The sequence below is a fragment of the Pleurodeles waltl genome, chromosome 6 (genome assembly GCF_031143425.1).
Source record: "Pleurodeles waltl isolate 20211129_DDA chromosome 6, aPleWal1.hap1.20221129, whole genome shotgun sequence".
Lineage (NCBI taxonomy): Eukaryota > Metazoa > Chordata > Amphibia > Caudata > Salamandridae > Pleurodeles > Pleurodeles waltl.
This window is the reverse complement of record NC_090445.1, coordinates 1,366,768,393-1,366,795,093: the sequence shown is the minus strand read 5'-3', so window position 1 is coordinate 1,366,795,093 and position 26,701 is coordinate 1,366,768,393. Positions and strand designations below refer to the sequence as shown.

The 26,701-nt window shown below is 49.1% G+C and overlaps 1 protein-coding gene across 1 annotated transcript in view; it reads left to right on the top strand.

Annotated features, from left to right (window-relative positions):
- The window catches only part of OGDHL (oxoglutarate dehydrogenase L), a 664,251-nt gene that overhangs the window by 620,077 nt on the left and 17,473 nt on the right, over positions 1-26,701 (top strand). Inside the window, exons 20-21 of the mRNA XM_069240663.1 lie at positions 6,930-7,002; positions 12,905-13,068. Coding sequence (XP_069096764.1) covers positions 6,930-7,002; positions 12,905-13,068 — 237 coding nt within the window. The remainder of the gene's footprint in view (positions 1-6,929; positions 7,003-12,904; positions 13,069-26,701) is intronic.

Sequence of the window (26,701 nt, the reverse complement as noted above, 5' to 3'; positions counted from 1 at the left end):
CCGGTACATCAGGCGGGTCATGGTGCGACGGGCACCCCTTCCACGTTGAGAGGCCATCCCCAGCTGGGCCTCCACCGTCTTCTTGCTCCAGCGGCGCAGGTCCTCCCATCTTTTACAGCAGTGGGTGCTCCGTCTGTGGTAGGCACGCCAAATACCCTTCTTCTGGGGGGCGCTGACCTGGAGGAATGGTACAGGGGGAAAGAAAATTACTCACCCGCCCGGACCGTCATACTCATTGCCCACCAGTTCCCACACATGCCCTGACGCACATACACTCACCATCCGCACATGCACGCCTCAGCCCCCCCAATGTATCTTCCATCCACACTACTCAAAACAGGCATTGCCCACGCAGCATGCTCACAGTGTACACACCTGTTTGTCTGGAGGACCGTACAGTTGCGTGTACTGAGGGAGTACCCCATCCACTAGTTTCTCCAACTCTTCCGAAGTGAAGGCAGGGCCCTTTTCCCCTGACACTGTAACCATCGTCGCTTCAAGACACAGATCACAGCAGCACTTGCACTGTAGATCCTCTCCTGTTGAAGGTCAGGTATCAAGTGAGTGAACAGACAGAAAATGGCGGTCACGTCCGCAGCGGTGCGTACCGTCACCGCCGGCGTACATAGTCATTAGCTCCTGGGACCCATAGGGCCCAATGTTAACCAATGCAGAATTGCGCCGCGGTCTTCGACCGCCCACCGCAACAGTGTATAACGCCAGCGCAGTTACCTCATTTTCCCTTGTCCCACCTTACAGGTCAGTCACATGGGATGGATAAAAACTGCGTCACACCTATCTAGGCCGGGAATGCAGACAGATACCGGCACATTGCGGATTAATTACGTTTCTGAAAATAAAACATTGTGATACCTCAGTGTTGGATGACTCTGCTCGCTGTTCTCCTCCATACGGCACATCTGCTAGGGCAGGTGATGAGATGGCGGCATCCTCCGGTGTACAAACCCCTGGTGGACCTGTCGACAATGGAAGAGAGACACATCATAATCACATACAGACTTGATCGTGCAACAATCCTGGAACTGTGTGCCCAGTTGGAGCCAGCCCTGATTTCAGCTATCCTCCATCCCACAGGAATCTCCCCTCAAGTGCAGGTCCTGTCTGTACTCCATTTCCTGGCCAGTGGGTCTTTTCAAACAACAGTGGCCATGGCATCAGGGATGTCCCAGCCAATGTTTTCTAACGTGTTGTACAGAGTGTTATCTGCCCTGCTGAAACACATGCGCAGCTACATCGTTTTCCCTCAGGTGGAGGATTTGCCCACAGTGAAAGGTGACTTCTATGCCCTGGGACATATCCCCAACATCATTGGTGCCATTGATGGGACACATGTGGCATTTGTACCCCCCCGCAGGAATGAACAGGTGTACAGAAACCGGAAAAGCTACCATTCGATGAATGTGCAGATGGTGTGTTTGGCAGACCAGTACATCTCCCATGTCAATGCCAAGTATCCTGGCTCTGTGCATGACGCTTACATTTTGAGGAATAGCAGCATCCCTTATGTGATGGGGCAACTCCAGAGGCACCGTGTGTGGCTAATAGGTGAGGCCAAGTCCCAACACAGTTAACATAGGTGTCTGGGTATGGGGTTGTCCCTAAGAGTAAGTGTGTGTCTAACAGTTGTCCTTCGACATTTGCGGGTGACTCTGGTTACCCCAACCTGTCATGGCTACTGACCCCAGTGAGGATCCCAGGACAAGGGCAGAGGAACGCTACAATGAGGCACATGGGCGGATTATAGGAGGATTATAGAACGCACCTTCAGCCTCCTGAAGGCCAGATTCCGGTGCCTCCATCTGACAGGTGGATCCCTATACTACTCACCGAAGGTGTGCCAGATAATCGTGGCCTGCTGTATGCTGCACAACCTGGCTTTGCGACGGCAGTGCCTTTTCTGCAGGAGGATGCGCCAGATGGTGGTCTTGTGGCAGCTGTGGAGCCTGTGGACAGTGAAGAAGAGGAGGCAGAAAAAGAGGATGTCGACAACCGAAACAACATCATCATGCAATACTTACAGTGAGACACAAGTAAGAAGATGTAACTGCTTCCCACATCTCTTACTATTGTTGGAGCTAGCATAAGTCTGTCATTTTCACTCAGTGTATGGACACTGACTTGTTACTTTGGCTTTCCATTTCACAGGTCTGGGTCCCACTTTGTGCCCTCTGCTATGCTTACTACTGGCCTACAGCTGTGTTACATTGGTATGTGAACAAGTACATTGACATTGCTGTATTCCATAGATATTGCAATTACACATTTGTGAAAGCACAGACTGACTCCAGATTGTTTTGTGATTGAAGTGTGTTTATTTCTGTGCAAATAAGTGGAGGGGGTTTTAAAATGGGCTGGGGTGATGGTGGAGTAATGTCCATGGCAGAGTCCAGACTATCTGTTTCACAGGTGCATTGTCCAAAGGGCATAGGAAGTGGAGCAATGGCAGTTTAAGGTGGACAGGGTGACGAAGTGGGCTTAAAGGGTGACATTCAGGGGGGTCTTATTTCCTGGCGGGATCTTGGCAATGTTCTCTGTCTTGTTCCTGGATCCCAGGGACTGTTTCCAGGGTGGTTCTCCATCTGCAGAGGGTGGGGTTCTGGTGTCCTGTTGTTCCTATGGCGGTGCCTCCTGTCCACAAACGCCGGCGGAGGTGGAAGGCTGTTCATCGTCCAGGCTAGTGTCAGGGGCCCGTTGGTGTGCTACTGTGTCCATCCTGGTGTTGAGAAGGTCTGCCAGCACCCCTGCAATGGTGACCAGCGTGGTGTTGATGGACTTCAAGTCCTCCCTGATCCCCAGGTAGTGTTCCTCCTTCAGCCGCTGGGTCTCCTGAAACTTGGCCAGTACTGTGCCCATGGTCTCCTGGGAATGGTGGTAAGCTCCCATGATGTTGGAGAGTGCCTTGTGGAGAGTGGGTTCCCTGGGCCTGTCTTCCCCCTGTCGCACAGCAGTCCTCCCAGCTTCCCTGTTGTCCTGTGCCTCTGTCCCCTGAACCGTGTGCCCACTGCCATTGCCCCCAGGTCCCTGATCGTCTTGTGTTAGTGGGGTTGTCTGGGTTCCCTGTAGTGCTAGACACCCTGCTGATTGACGTGTCCTGGGGACAGAGGGATGGGCCAGCTGGGTGGGTGCTGTGCTGGTGTTTCCTGAGGGGGGAGGTTCTGTGGTGGTTTGTGACTTAGTCAGGGGAATCGACTGTCGCGAGGTCCCTGATGGGCCGGGCTGGTCATCTTGATCCAGGGGTGCAGAGCTGCTGTCGTCACTGTGGGCCTCTTCTGTGGGGGGACTGGTTATGTCTGGCACCTCCTGTCCGGTGACGCTGTGTAGGGGTCCTGTTGGGGTGTAAATGCATAGTTATTGAATCTGTGTGTGCCATCTTGTGCAATGGGTGAATTACCCTCTACTCCTGTGCTTGCATTATTGCTGTGGCCCTTGTGTGATTGGTGATTTTGGGGCATGAGTGAGTTTCTCTACTGGACATGCTTTGGTGATGGGTGTCCATGCATTGGTGTTACATGCAGGGCTTGGTTTTGGGATGTGTGGGTTGTGTTAATGGGGTATCTGTGGGTTGTTGGGGTGATGGGTGTGAGGGTAAGGGTGGCAGTATGTGATGGCATGCAGGTGGGGTGGGGGGGAAAAGTAGTAAAGATTTGACTTACCAGAGTTCAGTCCTCCTGCTACTCCTGCGAGGCCCTCAGGATACATTATTGCCAAGACTTGCTCCTCCCATGTTGTTAGTTGTGGGGGAGGAGGTGGGGGCCCACCGCCAGACGTCTGTACAGCAATATGGTGTCTGGATACCACGGAACGTACCATCCCCCGTACTTCATTCCACCTCTGCCTGATGTCATCCTTTGTTCTTGGATGCTGTCCCACTGCGTTAACCCTGTCGACAATTCTGCGCCATAGCTCCATCTTCCTTGCAATGGACGTCTGCTGCACCTGTGATCCGAATAGCTGTGGCTCTACCCGGGCGATTTCCTCCACCATGACCCTGAGCTCCTCCTCGGAGAACCTGGGGTATCTTTGAGGTGCCATGATCTGGTGTGGGTGATGGGTGAGGTGGTGTCGGTTGTGATGTGTGAGGGGATGTGTTGGTGTGTGTTGTTTGAGGTGCGTGGATGTTGTGTAAGTGATGGTGTTGTGTGTCTGTGGATGCTGGTGTTGTTTTAGGTAGTCTCTCTCTGGCATTCTTTCAAAATTATGGTTGTATGGGTTTGTGGGTGTGTTCTTTATATTGGATTGGGTGTGTGGGTGTGGTGTGTGCATGTGTATCAGGTGTGTGTATTTCGAATTGTCCAATGTGGTTGTGTTTTGTAAGTGTGTGTGTATTTTTAGCCCGGCGATGTGTACCGCCAGGGGATTAGCGCGGTTGAATGACCATTGCGTTGATTCCTGGGTCGTGATAGTGTGGGCATATTCTTGTTGGCGTGACGGTGTAGGTTTTGGTATTGCCAGTTTATCACTGACCTTTGGTGTGACGGACTTGTGTGGGTGTCTGTATTGTGGCGGATTACAAGATGTGGGTCGTAATACCTGTAGCGGAATTCCTGGGCAGCAGTGGTATGTTGGCAGTCTTCTATACGGCGGAAAGTGGGATTTACCGCCAGGGTTGTAGTGAGGGCCTAAGTAATTAGTGGAAGTGCACTCCACACAAATGGGCTACTTCACTTCAATTTACATTACATACAGCTGTGTTTGTCTATGTTGCCAGCTTAACTATTGACTGATTACTTTGTCATGAGACCATGATCTTGAGACCTCAAAGATCCTCTGTGAACCTCTTTTGCTATATTCCTGGTCTACTACCTGGCCGGTGATCTTGTAAGTGGTGCCAATTCATTGATTATTACCTCCAAGTTATTCTTGTACAGCTTAACTTATTTGCTGAGGTAATAAGGGCAATTTTAAAAAAATTAGTTTTCCTTCCTAAGAAGTTGTTATTACCCTAACATATAATATGGGCTGGACTATTCTCTATTTGATGTCTAAGTTGACACATGGTAGTACCTGGAGGGTGTCACCCTTATTAAAAAAAAATATGTCAAGCCACTGCGTTCTAAGCTTTTAGGTGGTTAAAAATAAAGCAGCCGAATGGTTCACACCTTTTCTTCCAAGATTTTAGTCCGTAATAATTCGAATTTGCTTCATATGAAACACAAAGTCCACTTCAACACCACCTACTTACCTAGAAAGCCCATTCAGAGATGATCAGTGCTACAAGTGTTCCGGGCTGAGCCCAGGCAAAACAAAATAAAGATGTGAAGTCATGGATGCACGAGAACGTCTCTTTCTGATGTTAATGATCTCCCTATCTGTCATTCGCCAGAGCTGTAAAGCAACATCTTTGGAAGTAGCCTTTGTGACACAATGATGAAGCGAAATGGTGGATTCTGTACTTTTCCAGCAGTGTTCCACTGCCTAAGATAAAATTACATTCAGTTGAACTTCCACGTTAGCCCATTTGTACAGTATAATATATAGGGGTAGCAATAGCAAGCAGTTAAGGTGCAGCTTACTTTTAAATATATGCTGTCAAGTGTGTTATTGCTTCTGGACCAGGATACATGTGCATTTTAAAGTGTTAAAGAAATATTTTGTTGCCCGCTGATTTCAGGTATCCTTTTTCTATTAAGATTCTAGTTATGAATTTGCCAAACAAACTCATCTCTTGGAAATGTATTATGCTGCACCCTTACTTACACGGATCACACCTCTTGGAAAGGTTTCTTAGATAAGCTTCTTAGGTCACACCCTTTTAGAGGCCTCTCACCTTTTTCATCCTACTGAAAGCCTTGGGCAATACCATTGTCTCAAAATAGTTAAAAGTAGCTTGCTTATTAGGTTTAGCAGACAGCATGTTTTGTAACCAATGTGACTCCTTCCATGTAATCATTGTGATACAGAATGTATCTTGGAGCAGTCAATGTATATCTAAACGCAAAGGTTCTTAGAACCTAATTTCATTGAGAATTAAAGTACCTATTTTTGAGTCATTTGATAAGTAGGTCTGAGGTGTTAATGGGGGTTACTTTCGGAGTTTCACCTGTCAATGTTTGTTGCTGAATTATTTAGTTAGTACAAGGATAGGCGCTCCCTAAGGAAAAAACATTAGTAGTGGCTGAATTAGTTAGTTAGTACAAGGATAGGCGCTCCCTAAGGAAAAAACATTAGTAGTGTGTGTTCCACTAGCAGTTGTTGCCTTGAGTTGCTAATAAAGTATTATTGACTGACTGACATGAGCTGCTAATACTGTCACTTTAGGTGACTGAAACATGAGGCACTGGGTTCAAATCGTGTTTGTTCTTCAGGTGAAATATGCAAATCTTGCAAACCCTTTTTGGGTGAGCTTTCCCACTTTATTAATCAAAACTCAATTGTGTCAGTTTTATGAAGAAATGTACCACAGAGGTTGTAGAGTCGTAATAATTAACAGAAAGATTCTGGTAATTGTGTATGAAGTGCAACAATATTCTGCTATTTCATTCTGGGCCAGAGCTTATCTAATGCAGCAGGTCTTCTTTTTCCTATTATAATACTTAAGGGTGTAGGGGATTTGATGATTTGTATGTGATACAACCAATTGGGAGATTGCATATTGCCCCCCCCTCCCCCCACACACACACTTCTGCCTGTGACCAGAGTACTGCAGCTGATGTGAGTGGCTCCACTCTTATTATGGTTCTTTGTGATGGGAAGGTTATAAAGGGAACGTCAGCGAGAACAGGAAGAAGGTTTTATGAGGGACACATGGAACACCATTTGATTCAAATATATAGCCTTCAAACAAATGTTGAACGTTAGTGTCTTGGACTGATAATTCCCATGCTTGTTTAATCCAGTATGATAAGGATTGGTATGCAAGATGTGGTGGGTTGCTGTTCAACTGAGTTTAACTGCATTCTTTGTTTCAGCTGATTATCTTCACACCAAAATCATTGCTGAGACACCCAGAAGCCAAATCTAGCTTTGAAGATATGAAGACAGGTATGTAAAGTTTGAGATTCAAATGTTTTAGCATCAACCAAATTCTCTTTCAGTGTTACACCCCACCTACTAATTTGGGGTCCCATTTTATGTGTGGCTACAGATAGCTGTTGTGCAGCGTGAAGTCCATCTTTTTTTGTCAATTTAGTCTGCAGAGGCATTCACTGGTGCCCTGTAATATCAACCGGTGATCTAATTAACTTATTGTGAGTTTCACCTTGTGTCATGGATAGTGACCGTGGATGCTGAGAATCAAAAAACAAATTCTGAAAGTATGTGTCTTGGGAGGATTAGGGTGACGTGTCTCTTTGAGTTTTATATGTTTTTTATTTGCATTACACTTTATGATTCTGTGTTCAACATTGATGATCGATCGCCCCACGATTTTTCAGCATTTGCCGAAATGTGTACTCTGTCCCAAACCTGACAGATATCCATCTGCCTTATAACAAGTGCATTCAGAAATAACGTAATGCACTTGTAATAAGGTGGACGGTCAAGTTTGTGATGGAGTACCCACCTGCCAAATTCTAAATTAGGCCCTTAGCTGGATAGGAAGGGTCTGAAATTTAGTGACTAGCCTACGATCAGTGACCTGAGGAAAAGTAAAGGACCTCCTGTAACAACCGGATATAGGAGACATAGCAGCAGAGTCAACCCCCTGCCTAAAGCTAAATTGTGGTCAGTCATGGCATGCAGTATAGCTGCAAAGTTCCCTAGCCAGCTGCTCACATTACATGGACCGAGTTCGCTCATCAAAACACTGAATAATTGCCCAACTGCTCACAGATGCAGAACGAGAACTAAGAATTTAGAACTAAGAATTTTCACACAATACATTTATAAACAACCCCCACACATACACACTTATAGGCAGAACTAACAAAGGCAAGCCCTTTATCAGCTGAGGAATCCATGATCCATACCAAAACCGATCTGCCTTTGAAGGCAACTTGATGGTAGACTGATATCATCTGTCACCCAGGCACACCGTGATCTCACCAAGTGTGAAAGTTACAGACAGCAAAGAGAAAAAGGAGTTCTTTGTGAAGGAGTTGCTGACTCTCACGTGCTTCTAGAAAAAATCTACCAGCTGTGTTCTCATTTCACTGAGTCTCCATGGATAGGTGTGTCACACATCCAGAACCAAACCACATTTCATAGGGCAACCGTGTGCTCTTTTTCAGGAGATAAAATGCAAAGCATGATGAATAGTTGGGTGTGATAATCCAAAGAGAACTGATAGTACAAAACGTTCAATGTGCATTGTACTTATATAGGTTTAATAAGATGGATTTTGAGGTTTGCTTTAAAAATGTCGAGATAATTCTGAAACTGGCCAATGGACACACCAGTCCCCCTAGATCGCACCCACAGAGTACCATCCCGGAGCCTTTACAGAGAGTTTCCGCATGACATCATTCACCTTTTGAGGATATGAAAGAAATCATAAATGTGGGGCCACAGAGTAAATGGTCTGTAAGCAGCACCCTTCAGGACCTCTCCAAAACCACATTCTGAAAAAAAGAGCTTTTTGGCCGAAATACAGCTGCAAAAAGTTTCCCACTACTGTATTGAAGCCTTCAAACGTGTGTTGTCTTGGGAGCACAGAAGACTAAGGATAGAGGAAGAGTGATCATTGCTGCAAGCTCTTGAAATCCTGGTAATTGGAGATGAAATGCAACAAAACTGAAACAGTATCAGACCCATCAAAGGCTGAGCGATCTAGCTAGATTTGCAAATGGCCAAACATACTTTCGGAGGCAGCCTATCTTCCAGTAAAGACGTGGCCATGCTACAAGCATGCATACAACACATGAAGAATATCAGTGCGAAAGATGAGTCGAGAGCAGAGGCATATGCAACTGTCTTGAAAACTGATCCCAGTCCTCTTGCAGGTATCTACTGAGTGAACAACTTTCATTAATATTAAAAGAGCAGATGAGACTGGGATAGTAGGAGTTTGGGGTTGATTATACTATTTATATTTTGGGAATACGGGGGTGGTTTCATAAGGGAGGTGGGGGAGTGTGACGACACATAGGGAGATTGAGCCTGAGGCTGGGACTTGTTCATAAAGTTGAGGTTTCTTTTCTGTTTTGTGGGTAAGATTAATTGGAACATATGACGTAGCCAAAGAGTGCACAAAGATGGAGCCAAGGGGACCATACGCAGAGGATAGTTTCCACAGGAGGCAAGCAGTACACCCACCACAACAGTGCAGATAGGTTAAGAATTGATGGAATGCCAACAGTGATTGCAACAGACTTCACAGGTAAAATATTAAAATGTGATGCCAGAAGAGTACAGAAAGTCCCTTATTTTGATTGTGGATATAGGGGCGGAACAAATATATGCTTGCAAAACCCAGAATGTACTAGAACAATTTTGGGAAGAATAACATCACAGAAATCATCCAAGAAATACAGAGTGTGACACCAGCAAGGAGGATTTCAGTTTGATCGTGGAAGAATGCCAGTGGCATCTTGCTCACGAACTGGAAGATATGCCTACATCTATGGGGCAGGCAGACATATGGTGGTAAGACCTCAGGCTACACGTATTATTCTGCAAGACACAAAACATATGGACATTTAAATCACTTTGTTGTAGGGCTCACAACTTAAGCATTGGCCTATAACTCTGACCAGAAATACATTGATCTAGAATGGTCTGCTTGACCCAGGATATCGACGGAAGTTCTGGAGAGTTAATGCTATACACCAAGCTGATAAAACTGCACTCAGCGACATTCAAGATAGCATACCCCAGTGCATAACATGGAGGATGTAGATAGACAGTGTCCTATGAAATTTCCTAATAGCAATGCTATGTGGCTTCCTAATTGAAGCCTCCCCCACAAGAATAAACAAAGAGTGATTCTGAACCTAACCTGAAAACCTTACAGGAGAGACGTAATGGCTCACTTTCAGAATCTGTGGGAAAAAGTTGTGGTGCTTAACTCCCAAGTTATGGTCTTAGACGTGGATGAAGTAGAACACTTACTAGACCCGGTCAAACCAAAATACCACACTGCAGGCAGCAAGACTGCCCAGATGTTAGATACCCCACTCCAGGGTCAAAGTAGTGAAAGATTCAGGTACTTCTCATGGGTTGGCACTGTGTACTGGGTTGGTTTTTGGCCGTGCTGTTGTTACCTTGTTCGACCTGTAAAACCAATAAAGGAATGTAAAAAAATAAAAGTACTGACAGAGACAGCAGAGCAATATGGGTAAAGGTTAGCAAATTGTCAGCTGTTCCTGTCCTTCCACTGATATCTATGCAGGAATGAGGAGCTAGGGAAAGAGAAACCAAACACCTATTTGGACCCCAGTCCCTGTAGAGACTGACTCCTCCTCCTGCAGAGTCTTTGGAAGAGTTTGTAGTAACCACAGAACTAATAACCCAGTATCGTTCTGCTAAAATGTGGTCTACTTAACAAATTTGTAGCGCAGGGTGACACAAGGAGCACCATGTAATAAACCCTTGTTTTAATAATCGAACAACCTGACATTCTGTAGCTTCCACAGACATCTTGCTCTCCGTGTAACTATCTTCATGGGCATCTTGGCACTCTGTTTGAATGTATTGATGCCTTAATTGGCTGACTCCTCCACCCCCACCCCATCACTTTGGTTTTATCATGGACTGATAAAGAGGAGATAATATTGAGGTAGTTAGCCATCTCATGGATAAAGTGGGACGCTCACATAAGAACATCCTCTTCGCAGGCGTGATTGAAAAGGCATTTTACTATCCTTGCAGGTACTTTGTGGTGCGGATATTGGGGATGCTATGTTTTCATAACTTGGTGATGGCTAGCTACTAGTCTCCGGGTGCTGGGGTCTGGGAAAATGGCAGGTGTTCTCAAATGTTTTGCTTCAAGAGGTGTCATATGTTTCCCCTTTGTTGCAACATTTAAACTTTTAATGAACCTAATACCAAATGACACTATTTTATACAGAGACAAGAATGGCCACAGCATTGTAAGTTGCTGATGTATGCAACCTACATTCTGGTACTGTTCCCCAACCCACTAGAGTTCTTGCCCAGCTTCTGGATAAACAACTGACTGAATATGAAGAAGTCTTGGGATTTAAACGTAACTTCCAAGGGTTTGACACTTTGAACTTCGCTACACACAGCAATCAAGAAGCAGCAGTGAGATCCAGCTTCCCTCTGTGAAAGGGATCTCTCTCCATGGTAAACAACGAGAGGTTTAACAAGAGCTCCAAACTTGAGGTAAGAGAAATCACCTGTATATCAGATACACAGCAGCTCTCAGAATTATGACATTATGCAAACAATATTTGCATTCTCATTGTGATTCAGAAAGGCCTCTCGGGCAGTTTACAGATTCATGTTGAGCAGTAAAGCCCAGAGAATTTGTAGGGTACAGATGATTCGTCGTCTTAAGGAGGATGGATTTGTTGCCCCAAACATCCGAGCCCACTTTCTGACAGCACAGCTGCATTTCATATCAAGATGGTGCCATATAAAATGGAAAAGCAAGGGTGCTTTGTCAACCAGATGTTTGCAAATACCTCACTATATGTTTTTTGACATACAGAGCTGTAAGAGAGTGTTCAAGTATCGAGTCACAACCATCATATTGAGAGTGTAGGAGGAAATAGCCGTCTTCAGAGAATTTAAATTCTTCCCATCACCTCTTAACCCTGTTGGGTTGAACCGTGTCTACACACTAACCCTCTGGGGCAAACGATATGCACTTTGTAGGGAGAGTGGCTACATCATGAGTGTGGATCTGTACATCTGCAGAGGTGTCAGAACTCCGTACAAACGAAGGACAAATTCAGCCTTCCAGGATCAGAGTGGTTCTGATACTCACCCCAATATTTACACCAGGGTAGGCAAGAAAACTTACTCCATTTGAAAAGGCATGCGATCTCTGATATTTATAAATTCCTGGGTTCCTGGGTACCTCGAGTGGAGAAGAATGAACAGCAGTGCAAAATATTGGGCTAATGACCTGGGTTGAGACTTTACTTACAGAGAATGGAGGGACACATAAAACTGCTAGATACCTCAAAGGCGTAGAATTCCTCTTTAAATTAATGCTTTACTGGTACAACATGCCAGCAAAGCCGCTTAAGTCGGATATGTAACTGGTGCTCAAGAGGGAACAGGCACTGTAGTACTTATGCGTTGCTTTTAAAAATAGAAATTCTGGGATGAAGTTCTAAACTTGAGTGATGAGATTTGCATCACTGCTTTATTTAGGACCCCTGAGGTTGTACTGCTAGTGTTCCCATTACAGATGTTCACCTTTATACTCCTTTTGAGAGAAATTTACAGTCCTAATCCTTGTTGCTGCAAAACAAATGATAACACCATGCTGGGGCAATAGCAGACGCTAGCTGGAAAGGTACATCTAAGTCCTTTGACACTGACTGGAGTTCCATACTGTGCTTCTTATCTGCTGTGTTCTGAGTGCTAAATTGCCCTAGTTATTTGGAAATGATCAGAGTAACCTTGCATGGGCCTTGTCAGCTCCCTGGTCAGTGTGCTGGCCCTAATTTGGACTCTTCAAGCCCTAAATCGTTATGTCTGTCACCAAGGAGCCCACCGAGAACCCATCCTTATTGAGTACCATCCCAGGTGTAGGTAAGGTCTTGGAGTTCCTTATTTGGTGAGGATAGGGGATTTGGAGGGAAGAGGTAGGAGGAATGATTGTTGGGGATACCCCTCCCTCCCCCCACTTGTGGGGTACGTTGATGGGAAATGTTTGTGATTAAATTAAACTAATTAAAAACAGTTAAACCATGAAACTAGAGCGGCAGGAAAGTCTACCTCTTGGTTTCGGAATAAATGTGTATGTGCAGTTTTATAATGTTTATGTCTGCTGAATTTATTTTGCTATTCCCTTCCCTGCTTCCTTAAGGTACATATTTTCAGCGCCTGATTCCAGAAAAGGGCGTTGCATCACAGGAGCCTATGGACGTGAAGCGGGTGATTTTCTGCACTGGAAAAGTATACTATGAACTCATCAAAGAAAGAAACGCTCAAAATTTGGACAAACAAGTGGCAATCACCAGGTTGGAGCAGGTAAAGCCCATTATAGATATGACATATTTCCCCTCTTAGTTTTTCAGATTAGAGACCGAATAGGATGAATTAGGAAATGTGTTACTCGAGTCTGCAATGTAGTTATATATTGTTTATGTCCATCCCCTCCTATTAATAAATATTAGGATTGGCACCTTATGATGGCACAAAGTGAAAACAGTTTGCCATGTGCACATACTTACATGCCCACATACCTTAATTTAATGTGTCTGCATGCCCTTCCTTCAATTAATTTTGCTTAGCAGAGCACCGCTAATTTGTCGTTATTCTCCTAAGGGACATAAAATAGTCAGGGACAGAGGAGCAAGTAAAATTTATTTTTATTGACACAAATCATATTCTGCTCATTCATATTCAAAGTAATCATGCCGTTGTGCACGCTCTTCCACGCATACATCCCAACACCTCCATATCTCATTTCATATTGACACCTCATACCGATAAAACCTCTGCTGCAGATAATACAATAAATCCACGTGTAGTGGTATAAATTATTTCACAACTGATGTACATGCTGTGATAGTTTTCTCAAGTTATAAACTTGACTTTTATTTGGTCTATTCTAAAGGTTAAATGCTCTTAGTCCACTTTTAGAGACAAAGCCCCTATGATCGGCTCATGTTCATTACAATCTTCTTGCTTATGTACCATTACATCGATCATATTCCATTATTTTTCACTCGATTTAGTCCACACATTCTCAGTTATTTCAGCACTTTAAATATGACAACTCTTGTTTTCGTCATACTCATTCTCCTGGAACACTGTTTTTCACCTAGTCTCACTCTTAACCTTAATAACTCCTACCATCTTAATGTAATCATACTTCCGTTTTGCTCCCTAGTCAGCTTTACACCCTTCTTTTCTATAAACTATTGTTTAGACTAAGGGGTTAATTTGGAGTTTGAAAGATGCAGGATATCTACCAAAAGTAGAAATATGTCCATTATGCCTTATTTAGAATGCATAGGTCCTATTTTGCACGATGCCACAGAGACTCCAAACTCTTCATAAACCACGGAATCTCCTGGCAGCATGTTCTAGCCATCCTAATAGACATTTGTGTCTGACTTACCACATTCAGGGCCAAATGTATAAAGCCTTTTTGCGATTTCAAACCCTATGATCATAGTTTGCAACTGCAAAATGACTTTTTTTGCATATGTATTAAACCCATTTTGTGAGCCAGGAAACTCTTTTCACCTTGCAAAATGAATGTAGTGACCAATAATGAATTGCCTCTAGGAAAGGGTGTAAAAGGGACTAGCTCTCCTAACTGTGATTCAGTACAGCATTCCTGATCAGTGGTTTGCGACTACAGAAAAGTATGCAGCACCTCTAAGGAGGTAGTAACAGATTCGTAAAGGGGGTGATACCGTGCATGTGAATGCTGTTGGCAGCCTTTTTTTGAAGTAGGCAGTGATCCACTACCTGCTCCTCTTTATGATTTCCCAAGCGGGATTTTTAGGAACGTGGGCTGCTTTAAACGAAAAAAAATAAATTTTGAAATGCATACACAAGGATCCTTTGTTGTTTGTAGTCAATTGCAGGTGGTAGATAATAGTGAACTGCCTAAACTGATAGAGACTTCTAGTTGTAAATTCCACAGGCGTCAGTCTGGATATGGAGATTTTTCTCGAGCAGTAGCCCTGCGCGTGTCAGTCAGCTCCGCGTCAGCATTGTGTTCGCCGGATATGACATCGCAGGACCTATATAGGAGCTACCCAGACGTACTGACGTCAGTTCTTTTCTTTCCACGCCACCCTCCCCGCAGATCTGAAGTAGAACTACCCCTATAGTCACTTTTTGACTGGACCTTTCAACTTTTATCAAAGCTTTTTTGACATATTGGTGTGTCGAGATGTCGTCACGGTAGACCAGATTCAAGCCTTGCGACTCCTGTCACCAGATGATGTTGGGACGGATGCGCATCTCGTGTGTCTCTCGTGTTTGGAGCACGACCACGACCTGAAGTCATGCTCTGAGTGCCGGGCCATGAACCTGAATGATTTGAGGGAGCGGTCTCTAAAGCGGCTTGCGGCCCAGCTCTCTGCTCCGCATCCCTCCCAGTCTTGGTCGAGAGGAAGGTCCCAAAGCCGCTTGCAGAGCCCACACTCTTCATTGTCCCACTCCAGGTCCTCGGGACGTTCAGGTTAGCAAAAGTAGAAGTCGAATAAGAGCAAGCATTCTTCATCTTCAAACCCCCAGTTAGCTCACGCAATGCGGGAAAAGGGGCATCACTGCTCTAGGCCTCCGTTCCGGAGCCTACTTCTGGTTTGGTTCCACGCCTCCCTAAGTTTCCGGGAGTTGGAGCCACCCCTGCCCAACTACATGAGTTTTACGAGTCCATGTGCCTTATCTTTGGGCAGTCTGACCCCGCCGAATCATCTTTGGGCACGCAGGGTCAGCAGAGGCCTCTTCGGATTCCGGGCTGGCGGCTTTGGCCTCGGCTCTGGAGGGCACCCAAGGATCCGTTCCTGGATCCCAACTGGCGTTGGTCATGCCATCTTGACCTTCCCTGAAGATAGTTCCGAAGTTGACGCTCCCGACGTCCCCTGTGCCCATGGTTGGCCTCGATCCTATACTCATTCCTGACTCTAATAAAGAGACCTACCGGTGTTGCGCAATGCCGACTCCGACTTTTGCGGGGACCTGGCTCCTTAGGTCAGATCCTTACCCTTATTCTTATGGGTTCGGGTACAGTGAGAGTTTGGAGGGGTCGCTGGACCCTTTAGAATACCAGCTTGGTGACCCCTTGGACTGGGCTATGTTCTTGGGGAAGCCAGTGGTTTGGACACTTCCTCTGACACTAGCATGGTTTATCCTCCTCCCGCAGTTACGGAACGGGGAGGCTCTTATTCCCTGGTCGTGAAGAGAGCGGCTGGGCCTCAGCTGCCTTCAGTGGCCATCAGGATTAACCTTCTTACTGGGGTGCTTCAGCCCAGGGCTTCCTCTTCAGAGACCATTTTGCCCTGTAATGAAGCCCTTGTTGGTTTCCTGCTGGGGACTTGCTCCAACCCCAGCACAGTGGCTCCTTTTAACAGAACAATTGTCTGCCACCTTAGACCATCACCAATGACCCAGTGTTCCGAACGCAACACCCAACCCTTTAAAACTGGGTTATCTCTAAATCCCCAGGCGCATTCCCTTCTGCACTCCCAGATAGGGAATTCAAAAGACTGGATCAGATTGGGAAGAAGATATTTTCTACCTTCTGAATGGCATTGTGGTCCATGAACACCACATGCCTCTTGGGCCATTACTCCCATACTTTATGGGACACGGTTGCGCCGGTGCTGCCACAGGTCCCAGAGGAGGCCTGGGCCACACTCTCCCAAGCTGTTGCTGATGGGAGAGACGCAGTGAAGTTCACAATAACATGTGGATTGGATACGACCAGCTCACTAGGTAAATCGATTGCATCAACTGTGGCCTTGAGGTGCCACACTTGGTTGAGGATGTCTAGTTTTTTGGGGGATGTCCAAACCAAGTTTATGGACATGCCCTTCGATGGCATTAATCTCTTCAGAGACAAAGCAGACTCTGTGCTCGAGTGCTTTAAGGAGTCCCAGTGTATAGCCAGGTCCTTGGGCCTCACAGCTGCCCCTCACCCCCCTCAGTCTGCATTTCACCACTTTCAAGGTTCCCAACTATGTCTCTTTCCCTCCAGCCATCATGCCAAGCATGCTGCCCAGCCTCTGCGTGGCCGGGGACGTGGGATCCAACTTCTACACAGCCCAAGTAATTCTTGCGGCTCCGGATTGGGCATGAAGAGTCTGGTAACCTGAGCTATTGAACATGGCCATCGATCCTCCGATCAGACTTGCCCTTCGGGAGGATCTTCTGTCACAGCAGCACGAGGTGGTTCTCCACCCGAACCTGTCCAGTGTCCACCTTTTTACGTGGAGATTGAGCGGCAGCAGTTGACAGTTTTTGACCTTTTTCCCAAAGTCTGTAACCATATCTTGGCAGCCAGGCATCCCTCCACCAAACGGTATATACCTGTTGTTGGACCAAATGTGTGCCATGATGCACAGCAAAGTCTGTTGACCCACCCCCTGCCCCTCTATCTGAGGTCCTCTTATTTATTATTTCTCTAGCTCAGCAGGACTCTGCTTTGAACACTCTCAAGGGTTACTTGTCTGCTATCTCTGCTTTCCTGAGATTACCTGACCAACCCTAATGTTTAAATCTCCTATTGTTGGTGGATACCTCAAGAGTGTTACCCATTTGTTTCCTTCTTCCCAGTTCATCATGCCACAATGGGATTTCAATGTGGTTCTTAATTTTCTGATGTGTTCTCCTTTCAAGCCACTTCATAACTGACTTTCTGGGCTTTTTATTCTTTGGTTTTGATTTTTTTGAGGGCGAGCATTGACTGAGCATTTTAAGTGATGCTGGGGCATTTGATCAATTTTGCTGGGAAGAGTGGTTGTGCCTTTAAATGCAAGGCTGCCATTTGCCATTTGAGAGTGTAACTCTACATGTGTTGACTGTGCATTGGTATCTGATTGCTGTATCCATGGCAAACAATATTCTTGCACCCTTGATGGCAACAGCTATTTAAAATATGGGCAGTACAATCAATTATTTTATTATTTATGGAATGCAGAATGGTCACTCTATAGAAAATCCTAGTTCTGGCAGTTTCTACTGCATAAAGTGCATGGCAGGAGCTCCATACCGAAAGGCCTTACAAAATAAGTGTTTTTTAGGGCTTTGCAAAAAGAGAGAAGGCTGTTAATATGGCACAGGATAGGAGGGAAGTGTGTTTTAGAGGTTGGGCCGTACATACCTCAAAGAACTCCTACACAGTCAAGCTAACTTAATGTCGGAATTATCCATAGATTTGGAGGAGCATGACCACAGAGATCTGCCTTTCTGTAGCTTAATTTCACTTCTACCTTCTTCTCAGACCTTTATTGTTTTATTGACATTGGCCTAGTATTTTTGGTGGCTGCATTGATGCCACTTTTGATTTCATCACACTTAAAGGTCATATGATACTGCTTCCTGTGATGTAATTGTGGTGAAAGGTCATGTGATATCCCTACCGGTGGTACAAGTGGTCATCAAAGAACACAGAGGTGGTCATTACAACCCTGGCGGACGGTGTTAAAGTGGCGGTAAGACCGCCAACAGGCCGGTGGTAAAAAATGTGCAATTACAACTGTGGCAGAAACCGCCAACAAAGACAGCTACTTTAACACTCCGACCGCCACGGGGGTACAGACAAACAGCGCGGCGGTCACCGCCAACAGACAGGCGGGAGACAATGTACCGTCCACACTATTACAACCCACCAATCCGACACCTTTTCCGGGGCGGATTCACCGCGGATAAAAACCCGGCGGAAACAGGAATTCCGAAGGGAAACGCTCACCTCTACACACCCCACGAGGAACGAGGACACCATGGACCCGGAACTCCAAATTCTCCCTGCGATAGTCTTCCTGCTCCTCTACCAGGAGCACGAACGCCGGCGGCGAAGACCACAGTGAGCACTGCACCACTGCACCTACGACACAGGGGAAGGAAAAAACAGGGACACACACATGCAACACCCCCACCCACTACAACACACACACTAATACATATTGATACATCATAACCATTGTAATATATTAAAATCAAGTAGGCAAAAATATATATATACACCATTTACAAAATATATACCAAGCATAGTAGTCCAGGTAGTGCTCCAATTAAGTCCGTGGAACACTGGGCCCACACAAGATCCCCGGCCATGACGGAGAGAACACTGCAGGGGCATCAGATAGCAACAAAACAGGCACCTCAGGGGGAGGGAAAGGGAGGGCACCTCAGCCGCTTGAGTGCCCGAGGCCAAATCCACGAGGGGGCCACATGCCCACTGTACAAGCCTGGGGAGTGCAAAGCCACAGTCTCTCAAGTCTCTACAGTGGGTGGTTTGCCCACTGTACAATCCTGGGGAGTGCAAAGCCACAGTCTCTCAAGTCTCTACAGTGGGTGGTTTACCCACTGTTCCATCCTGGGGAGTGCAAAGCCACAGTCTCTCAAGTGGGTGGTTTGCCCACTGTTCCATCCTGGGGAGTGCAAAGCCACAGTCTCTCAAGTCTATACAGTGGGTGGGTTGCCCACTGTTCCATCCTGGGGAGTGCCAAGCCACAGTCTCTCAAGTGGATAACAGTCTCCACTGGTTCTGGAGGGGGCATGGTGCCCAGAGTGCTTCATCCTGCTAAGGACAGAGGTAGTGGATGGATCTCTCCACTGGTTCTGGAGAGGGCATGGTGCCCAGAGTGCTTCATCATGCTAAGGACAGAGGTAGTGGATGGATCTCTCCACTGGTTCTGGAGGGGGCATGGTGCCCAGAGTGCTTCATTCTGCCCGTGACGGACTCAGTAGCATCAGTGCCCTTGGCGCTCATGGGCGAGCGGTGCATGAGACAGCAGTGCCCTGTTCAGCGGTGCTTGAGGCGTCGGTGCCCTGTTCAGCGGCGCTTAAGGCGGCGGTGCCCTGTTCAGCGGCGCTTAAGGCGGCTGTGCCCTGTTCAGCGGCGCTTGAGGCGGCGGTGCCCTGTTCAGCGGCGCTTGAGGCGGCGGTGCCCTGTTCAGCGGTGCTTGTGGCGGTGGTGCCCTGTTCAGCGGCGCTTGAGACGGCGGTGCCCTGTTCAGCGGCGCTTGTGACGGCGGTGCCCTGTTCAGCGGCGCTTGAGGCGGCGGTGCCCTGTTCAGCGGTGCTTGAGACGGCGGTGACCTGTTCAGCGGTGCTTGAGGCGGCGGTGCCCTGTTCAGCGGTGCTTGAGACGGTGGTGCCCTGTTCAGCGATGCTTGAAGCGGCGGTTTCCATTGCAGTGACTCAGCTGCTGGTGGATCTTTATGGCCCAGCGGGGCTTTTGCTGGCGGTCCTTCATGGCCCAGCGGGGCTTGTGCTGGCGGTGGCCTCCTGGGCAGCTGGGCTTGTGCTGGCGGGGGCCTCCTGTGCAGCTGGGCTTGTGCTGGCGGGGGCCTCCTGTGCAGCTGGGCTTGTGCTGGCGGGGGCCTCCTGGGCAGCTGGGCTTGTGCTGGCGGTGGCCTCCTGGGCAGCTGGGCTGGTGCTGGCAGTGGCCTCCTGGGCAGCTATGCTTGTGCTGGCGGGGGCGTCCTGGGCAGCTGGGCTTGTGCTGGCGGTGGCCTCCTGGGCAGCTGGGCTTGTGCTGGCGGTGGCCTCCTGGGCAGCTGGGCTGCTGCTGGCGGTGGCCTCCTGGGCAGCTGGGCTGGTGCTGGCGGTGGCCTCCTGGGCAGCTGGGCTGGTGCTGGCGGTGGCCTCCTCGGCAGCTGGGCTTGTGCTGGCGGGGGCCTCCTGGGCAGCTGGGCTTGTGCTGACGGTGGCCTCCTCGGCAGCTGGGATGATGGCGGTCTTCTCCGCCGTGCTGCTCTTCCCAGACTTGCTGACCTTCTTGTGCCCCTTCCCCACCTTGGAAGCTGTCGCAGCTGACTCCACACTCCCACCTGTACCCCTGGGAGCGGCTTTGGTGGCTGGAGTCTTCCCCCTCTCCCGCCAGGCACTGGCCAACTTCTGATGCTTCACAGGTGAGGGACTGTCTGTGCTGTGGCTCCGTGCCACACTGGCTGCCCTGGTGGCCAGTGCACTCCAGATTCCGGTGACTACAGGCACCACTGGTCCCGGAGAAGTTGTGGCTGAGGTGCTAGTTCGGGACCTAGGAGACGGACGGGGTGGGGGAGGTGTGGGAAAGAGGTCAAGGTTGGACATTAAAAGTTTTTGGGACACACTGGGACGGGTAGCTGGAGGGGATTTGGGAGTGGAGGAAGAGGTTGTGGTTGTAGGAGGTGTTTGTTTGCTGACTTTGGGTGAAGGTGCATGCGCTGGAGGCTGTAGTGAGGTGGATGGCTGTTGAGTGGGTGTGTGCCTGCATCTGTGTATCTTCGGAGGGGGCGTCTCAGACACACTGGGAGAGGACACAGGGGACGTGTGAATGGTAGTGGGGGTGGTGACTGCACGTGAGCGGGGTGTGGTGGTGGGTGTGCTGGAGAGGGACGTAGTGGCTGTAGAGGTAGTGCATGCAGGTGTGAGTGTATACGAGACAGGAAGGGAGGAGGGAGACGAGGAGGAGGGGGACACAGTGGAGGCAGTGGATGTTGCTATCTCTGCATGTGTGTGATGCTTGCGTGAGTGCCTGTGGGATGTGTGGTGCTTATGTTTGCCAGAGCTTCCCTTGTGTGTTGACATGTGTGCATGCTGGTCTGTAGGTGTGCTTGGGATAGGCTGAGGTACAGGGGATTGGGTCTGGGTGGAGGAAGTTGGAGGGGGGAGGCTAGAGACAGGGACAATGGCTGCCATCAGTGCTGAGGCCAGAGGCTGAAAAGCTCACTGAAGGGCCGCCTGACCAGAATGAATGCCCTGCAGGAATGCATTGGTTTGTTGCAACTGCCTTTCTACACCGTGGATGGCATTCAAAATGGCAGACTGCCCAACAGTGAGGGACCTGAGAAGGTCAATGGCCTCCTCACTGAGGGCAGCAGGGGTGACTGGGGCAGGGCCTGAGGTGCCTGGGGCAAAGGTGATGCCCACCCTCCCGGGTGAGCGGGCACAGGGCGATGGCTGAGGGGCTGCTGGGAGGGCGGTGCTGGAAGGGGGGGTGGCGGCTGTACCTGTAGATGGGGGGGGGCACAGATGTTGCCGCCACCACAAGGGATCTCCCATCAGAGGACGAGTCCGTGTCACTGGTCTCAGCTCCTGTCCCCGCTGTGGAGCTCCCCTCGCCCTCCGTCCCACTGGTGAAGTCCGATTCCGTAGTGTGGCCCTCCATGGCCATGTGGGATGCAGCCCCCTGCTGCTCCGGTGCCACTGCTCCTCCGCCTGATGATGCTAATGCACACAAGAACAGGGAGACCACAAAAAGGGGGGGACGACAGAAGAAAGACATGTTGAGTGCATGCATTACCGCTACCGTTGGCGGACACGACAGACACAGAATCCCCCTGCACTACGCCGCGCTCTTGGGCTCCACTGTTCAATTCCTGGGAAATGGACGACATCTGCACACTTAGATGACACAGGGGCATGACTAGGTGTACTTGCACTCTACAGAGGTGGGCTGGGGTGCCACATGGCCTGCCTTACGGAGGGACCTTGCCTACTAAACTCGACCTGGCCTAGGGAAACCCACAGCCCACCTCCCCCACCCAGACCCTTCCACTGCGTGCAAAGTCAGCAGAATGCGAGTGTACTCACCCCCTTGTGGCTGCTGTGATGCCCTCAAGCGCCCATCCAACTCCGGGTACGCCACCGCCAGAATCCTGAACATCAGGGGGGTCATGGTGCGACGGGCACCCCTCCCACGTTGGAAGGCCATCCCCAGCTGAGTCTCCGCCGTCTTCTTGCTCCAGCGGCGAATGTCCTCCCATCTTTTCCAGCAGTGGGTGCTCCGTCTGTGGTAGACCCCCAGGGTCTGGACGTCCTTGGCGATGCACGCCAAATATCTTTTTTCTGGTGGGCGCTGACCTACATGATTTGTACAGGGGGAAGAGAAAGTTATTACCAACTGCACCGTCAAAGTGATTGGCCCCCATCCCTACCCTTACCATGTGGCACATGCACTCACCGTCGTTTTATACACGCCGCACTCTCCCCCCTTCCTTCTTACATCCACCCCTCTCCACACAGGCATAGCCCATACATCATGCTCCCAGTGTACTTACCTGTTGGTCTGGAGGACCGTAGAGTAGCGTGTACTGGGGGAGGACCCCATCCATGAGTTTCTCCAACTCCTCCGATGTGAAGGCAGGGGCCCTTTCCCCAGACACTCGAGCCATTGTCTCTTCCAGACTGAGGTCACAGCAGCACTTGCAGTGTAGGTCCTCTCCTGTCGAAGACCAGGTATCGAGTGAATGAACAGATAGAAAATGGCGGTCATGTCCGCGGCGGTGCGTACCGTCACCGCCGGCGCACATCGTCATTGGCTCCTGGGACCCATAGAGTCCAATGTTAACCAATGGAGCATTGCGCCGCGGTCTTCGACCGCCTACTGCGAAGGTGTACAACGCCAGCGCAGTTACCTCACATCCCATTGTCCCCTTTTACAGGTCAGGCAGCCGCCATTTCAGGGGGCCACATGGCTTCATTTTCAACTGCGTCACACATACCTAGGCCTAGACTCAACACACATACAGGCCACTTTTTGAGTATGAATGGTGTTCTGTGTAAGCTGTGGGTACGCACCTCTGAGTTGTTTGACTCTGTGCTCGCTGTTGTCCTTCATAGGCACCGTCCGCTGGGACATGTGAGGAGATGGCGGCATCCTCCGGTGTACCGACCGTTGGTGGACCTGTCGACAATGGAGGAAAGACATGTGATAATCACATACAGACTTGACCGTGCCACAATCCAGGAACTGTGTACCCAGTTGGAGCCAGACCTGATGTCAGCTATCCGCCATCCCACAGGAACCCCCCTCAAGTGCAGGTGCTGTCAGTACTCCATTTCCTTGCAAGTGGGTCATTTCAAACAACAGTGGCCATAGCATCAGGGATGTCCCAGCCTGTTTTCCAACGTGTTGTCCAGAGTGTTGTCTGCCCTGCTGAAACACATGCAGAGCTACATCGTTTTTCCTCAGGTGAAGGATTTGCCTACAGTGAAAGGTGATTTTTATGCCCTGGGACAACATCATAGGTGCCATTGATGGGACACATGTGGCTTTGGTACCCCCCCCACAGGAGTGAACAGGTGTACAGAAACCGGAAGAGTTATCCTTCGATGAATGTACAGATGGTATGTTTGGTAGACCAGTACATCTCCCATGTGAATGCCATGTTCCCTGGCTCAGTGCATGATGCTTACATCCTGCGGAATAGCCGCATCCCTTATGTGATGGGTCAACTCCAGAGGCACCGTGTGTGGCTATTAGGTGAGCACCTGGAAGCTAGTCAGTGGGAATGGTTGTCTGGGTCTGGGGATATCCCTCCAGGTTAGTGTGTGTCTAACAGTTGTCCCTCGCCATTTGCAGGTGACTCTGGTTACCCCAACCTGTCATGGCTACTGACCCCAGTGAGGAATCCCAGGACAAGAGCAGAGGAACGCTACAATGAGGCCCATGGGCGAATTACGAGGGTGATTGAACAGACCTTCGGCCTCCTGAAGGCCAGGTTCAGGTGCCTCCATATGACAGGTGGTTCCCTATTCTACTCCCCAAAGAAGGTGTGCCAGATCATCGTGGCCTGCTGTATGCTTCACAACTTGGCTTTGCGACGACAGGTGCCTTTTCTGCAGGAGGATGGTCCAGATGGCAGTGTTGTTGCAGCTGGGGAGCCTGTGGACAGTGAAGACGAGGAAGCAGAGGAAGAAGACATGGAGAACAGGGACTCAGTGATCCAGCAATATTTCTAGTGAGACACAGGTAAGAATACAAACCTGCCTACTACATGTACTTTAACACTAATACCTCTCTACTGTCTGTCGTTTTCACCCAGTGTATGGTCACTGAGTTGTCACTTTCCCTTACGATTTCACAGATGTGGGTCCCACTGTGTGACATCTGCTTTGATTCCTCATAGACTAGAGCTGTGTGACATAGGTATGTTGACATTACCAATGAAAAAGCTTTGTGCCACAGTTATTGCTAATACAGTATTCCGAAATCACAGGCAGACTCCAGATTGTTTTGTGCTTTAAGGGTGTTTATTTAAGTGCTCAATATTGGAGGGGGTTGTAAAATGGTGAGGGGTAATGGCGGAGGAATGTCCATAGCAGAGTCCAGTCTATTAGTCTCACAGGTGCATTGCCCAAATGGGCATAGGAAGTGGAGCTGGGGCAGTTAAAGGATGGACAGGGTGACAAAGTGGGACAGTAGGATGACAATCAGGGTGGTCTCATTTCTTGGCGGGGGTCTTGGCATCGTTCTCTGTCTTTGTCCTGGATCTCAGGGACCGTTTGCGGGGTGGTTCTCCCTCTGCAGGGGGTGGGGTTCTGGTGTGGTGGTCCTGTGGCTGTGCCTCCTGTCCACTAGCGCCGGCAGAGGTGGTGGGCAGTTTATCGTCCAGGCTAGTGTCAGGGGCCCCTTGTAGTGCCACAGTGTCCCTCCTGGTTTTGAGTACTTCCTTCAGCACCCCTACGATGGTGCCCAGGGTGGAATTGATGGTTCTGAGTTCCTCCCTGAAGCCCAAATACTGTTCCTCCTGCAGCCGCTGGGTCTCCTGAAACTTGCCCAGTACCGTTGCCATCGTTTCCCGGGAGTGCTGGTAGGCTCCCATGATGGAGGAGAGAGCCTTGTGGAGAGTGGGTTCCCTGGGCCTGTCCGCCCCCTGTCGCACAGCAGCCCTCCCAGTTCCCCTGTGTTCCTGGGCCTCCGTCCCCTGGACCGTGTGCCCACTACCACTGCCCCCAGGTCCCTGTTGTTGTTGGGGTGGTGGGTTAGCCTAGGCTCCCTGTAGTGGTGGACACATTGCTGATTGACGTGTCCTGGGGACGGAGGTATGGGCCTGCTGGGTAGGTGCTGTGCTGTTGTTTCCAGAGGGGGGAAGCTCTGTAGTGGCCTGTGACTGGGTGTGGGGAACCGACTGTCCCGAGGTCCCCGATGGGCCAGGCTGGTCATCTAGATCCAGTTGGACAGAGGTGCTGTCATCACTGTGGGCCTCTTCTGTTGGTGGTGTGGACATGTGTGGACCCTCCTGTCCGGTGACGTTGGGTAGGGGTCCTGCAGGGGTATAAAAGCATGATTATTGCATCTGTGTGTGTCAAGGTGTGCAATGGGTGGGTGACTGTGTACGCCAGTGCTAGCATTCCTGTGTGGGACCTTGTGTGATGATGTTTTAGTGGGGTGTATGGGTATGTGCAGTGGGCAAGCTTTAGTGATTGGTGTCCATGCTTTGTTGTTGAATGCACGGCTTGGTGTTGGGATGGGTGGGTTGTGATAGTGGGACATTTGTGAGGAGTAGGAGTGATGGGGATGGGGGTGAGGGTGAGGGTGGGGGTATGTGATGGCATGCAGGTAGGGTGGAGGATGTAATAGTTAAGATTTGACTTACCAGAGTCCATTCCTCCACCTACTCCTGCGAGGCCCTCAGGATGCAGAATCGCCAAGACCTGCTCCTCCCATGTTGTTAGTTGTGGGGGAGGAGGCGGGGGTCCGCCGCCAGTCCGCTGAACCGCCAGGTGGTGTCTGGAGACCACGGAACGCACCTTCCCCCGTAGGTCGTTCCACCTCTTCCTGATGTCCTTCCAATTTCTTGGGTGCTGTCCCACTGCGTTCACCCTGTCCACTATTCTTCGCCATAGCTCCATCTTCCTTTCAATTGAGGTGTGCTGCACCTGTGATCCAAATAGCTGTGGCTCTACCCGAACAATTTCCTCCACCATGACCCTGAGCTCCTCCTCCGAGAACCTGGGGTGTCTTTGCCGTGCCATGGTGTGCTGAAATGTAGTGGTGTGTTGTGTGAGGTGCGTGGAAGTTATGTGGGTGATGGTGTTGTGTGCCTGTGGATGCTAGTGGTGGTGTCTCTCTCTGGCTTTCGTTCGTGATTTGTGGTCGTAAGGGTTTGTGGGTGATGTGGGTGTGTGTTTTATATTGTATTGAGTGTGTGGGAGTGGTGTGTGTATGTGTATCAGGTGTGTGTATTTCGAATTGTCCAATGTGGCT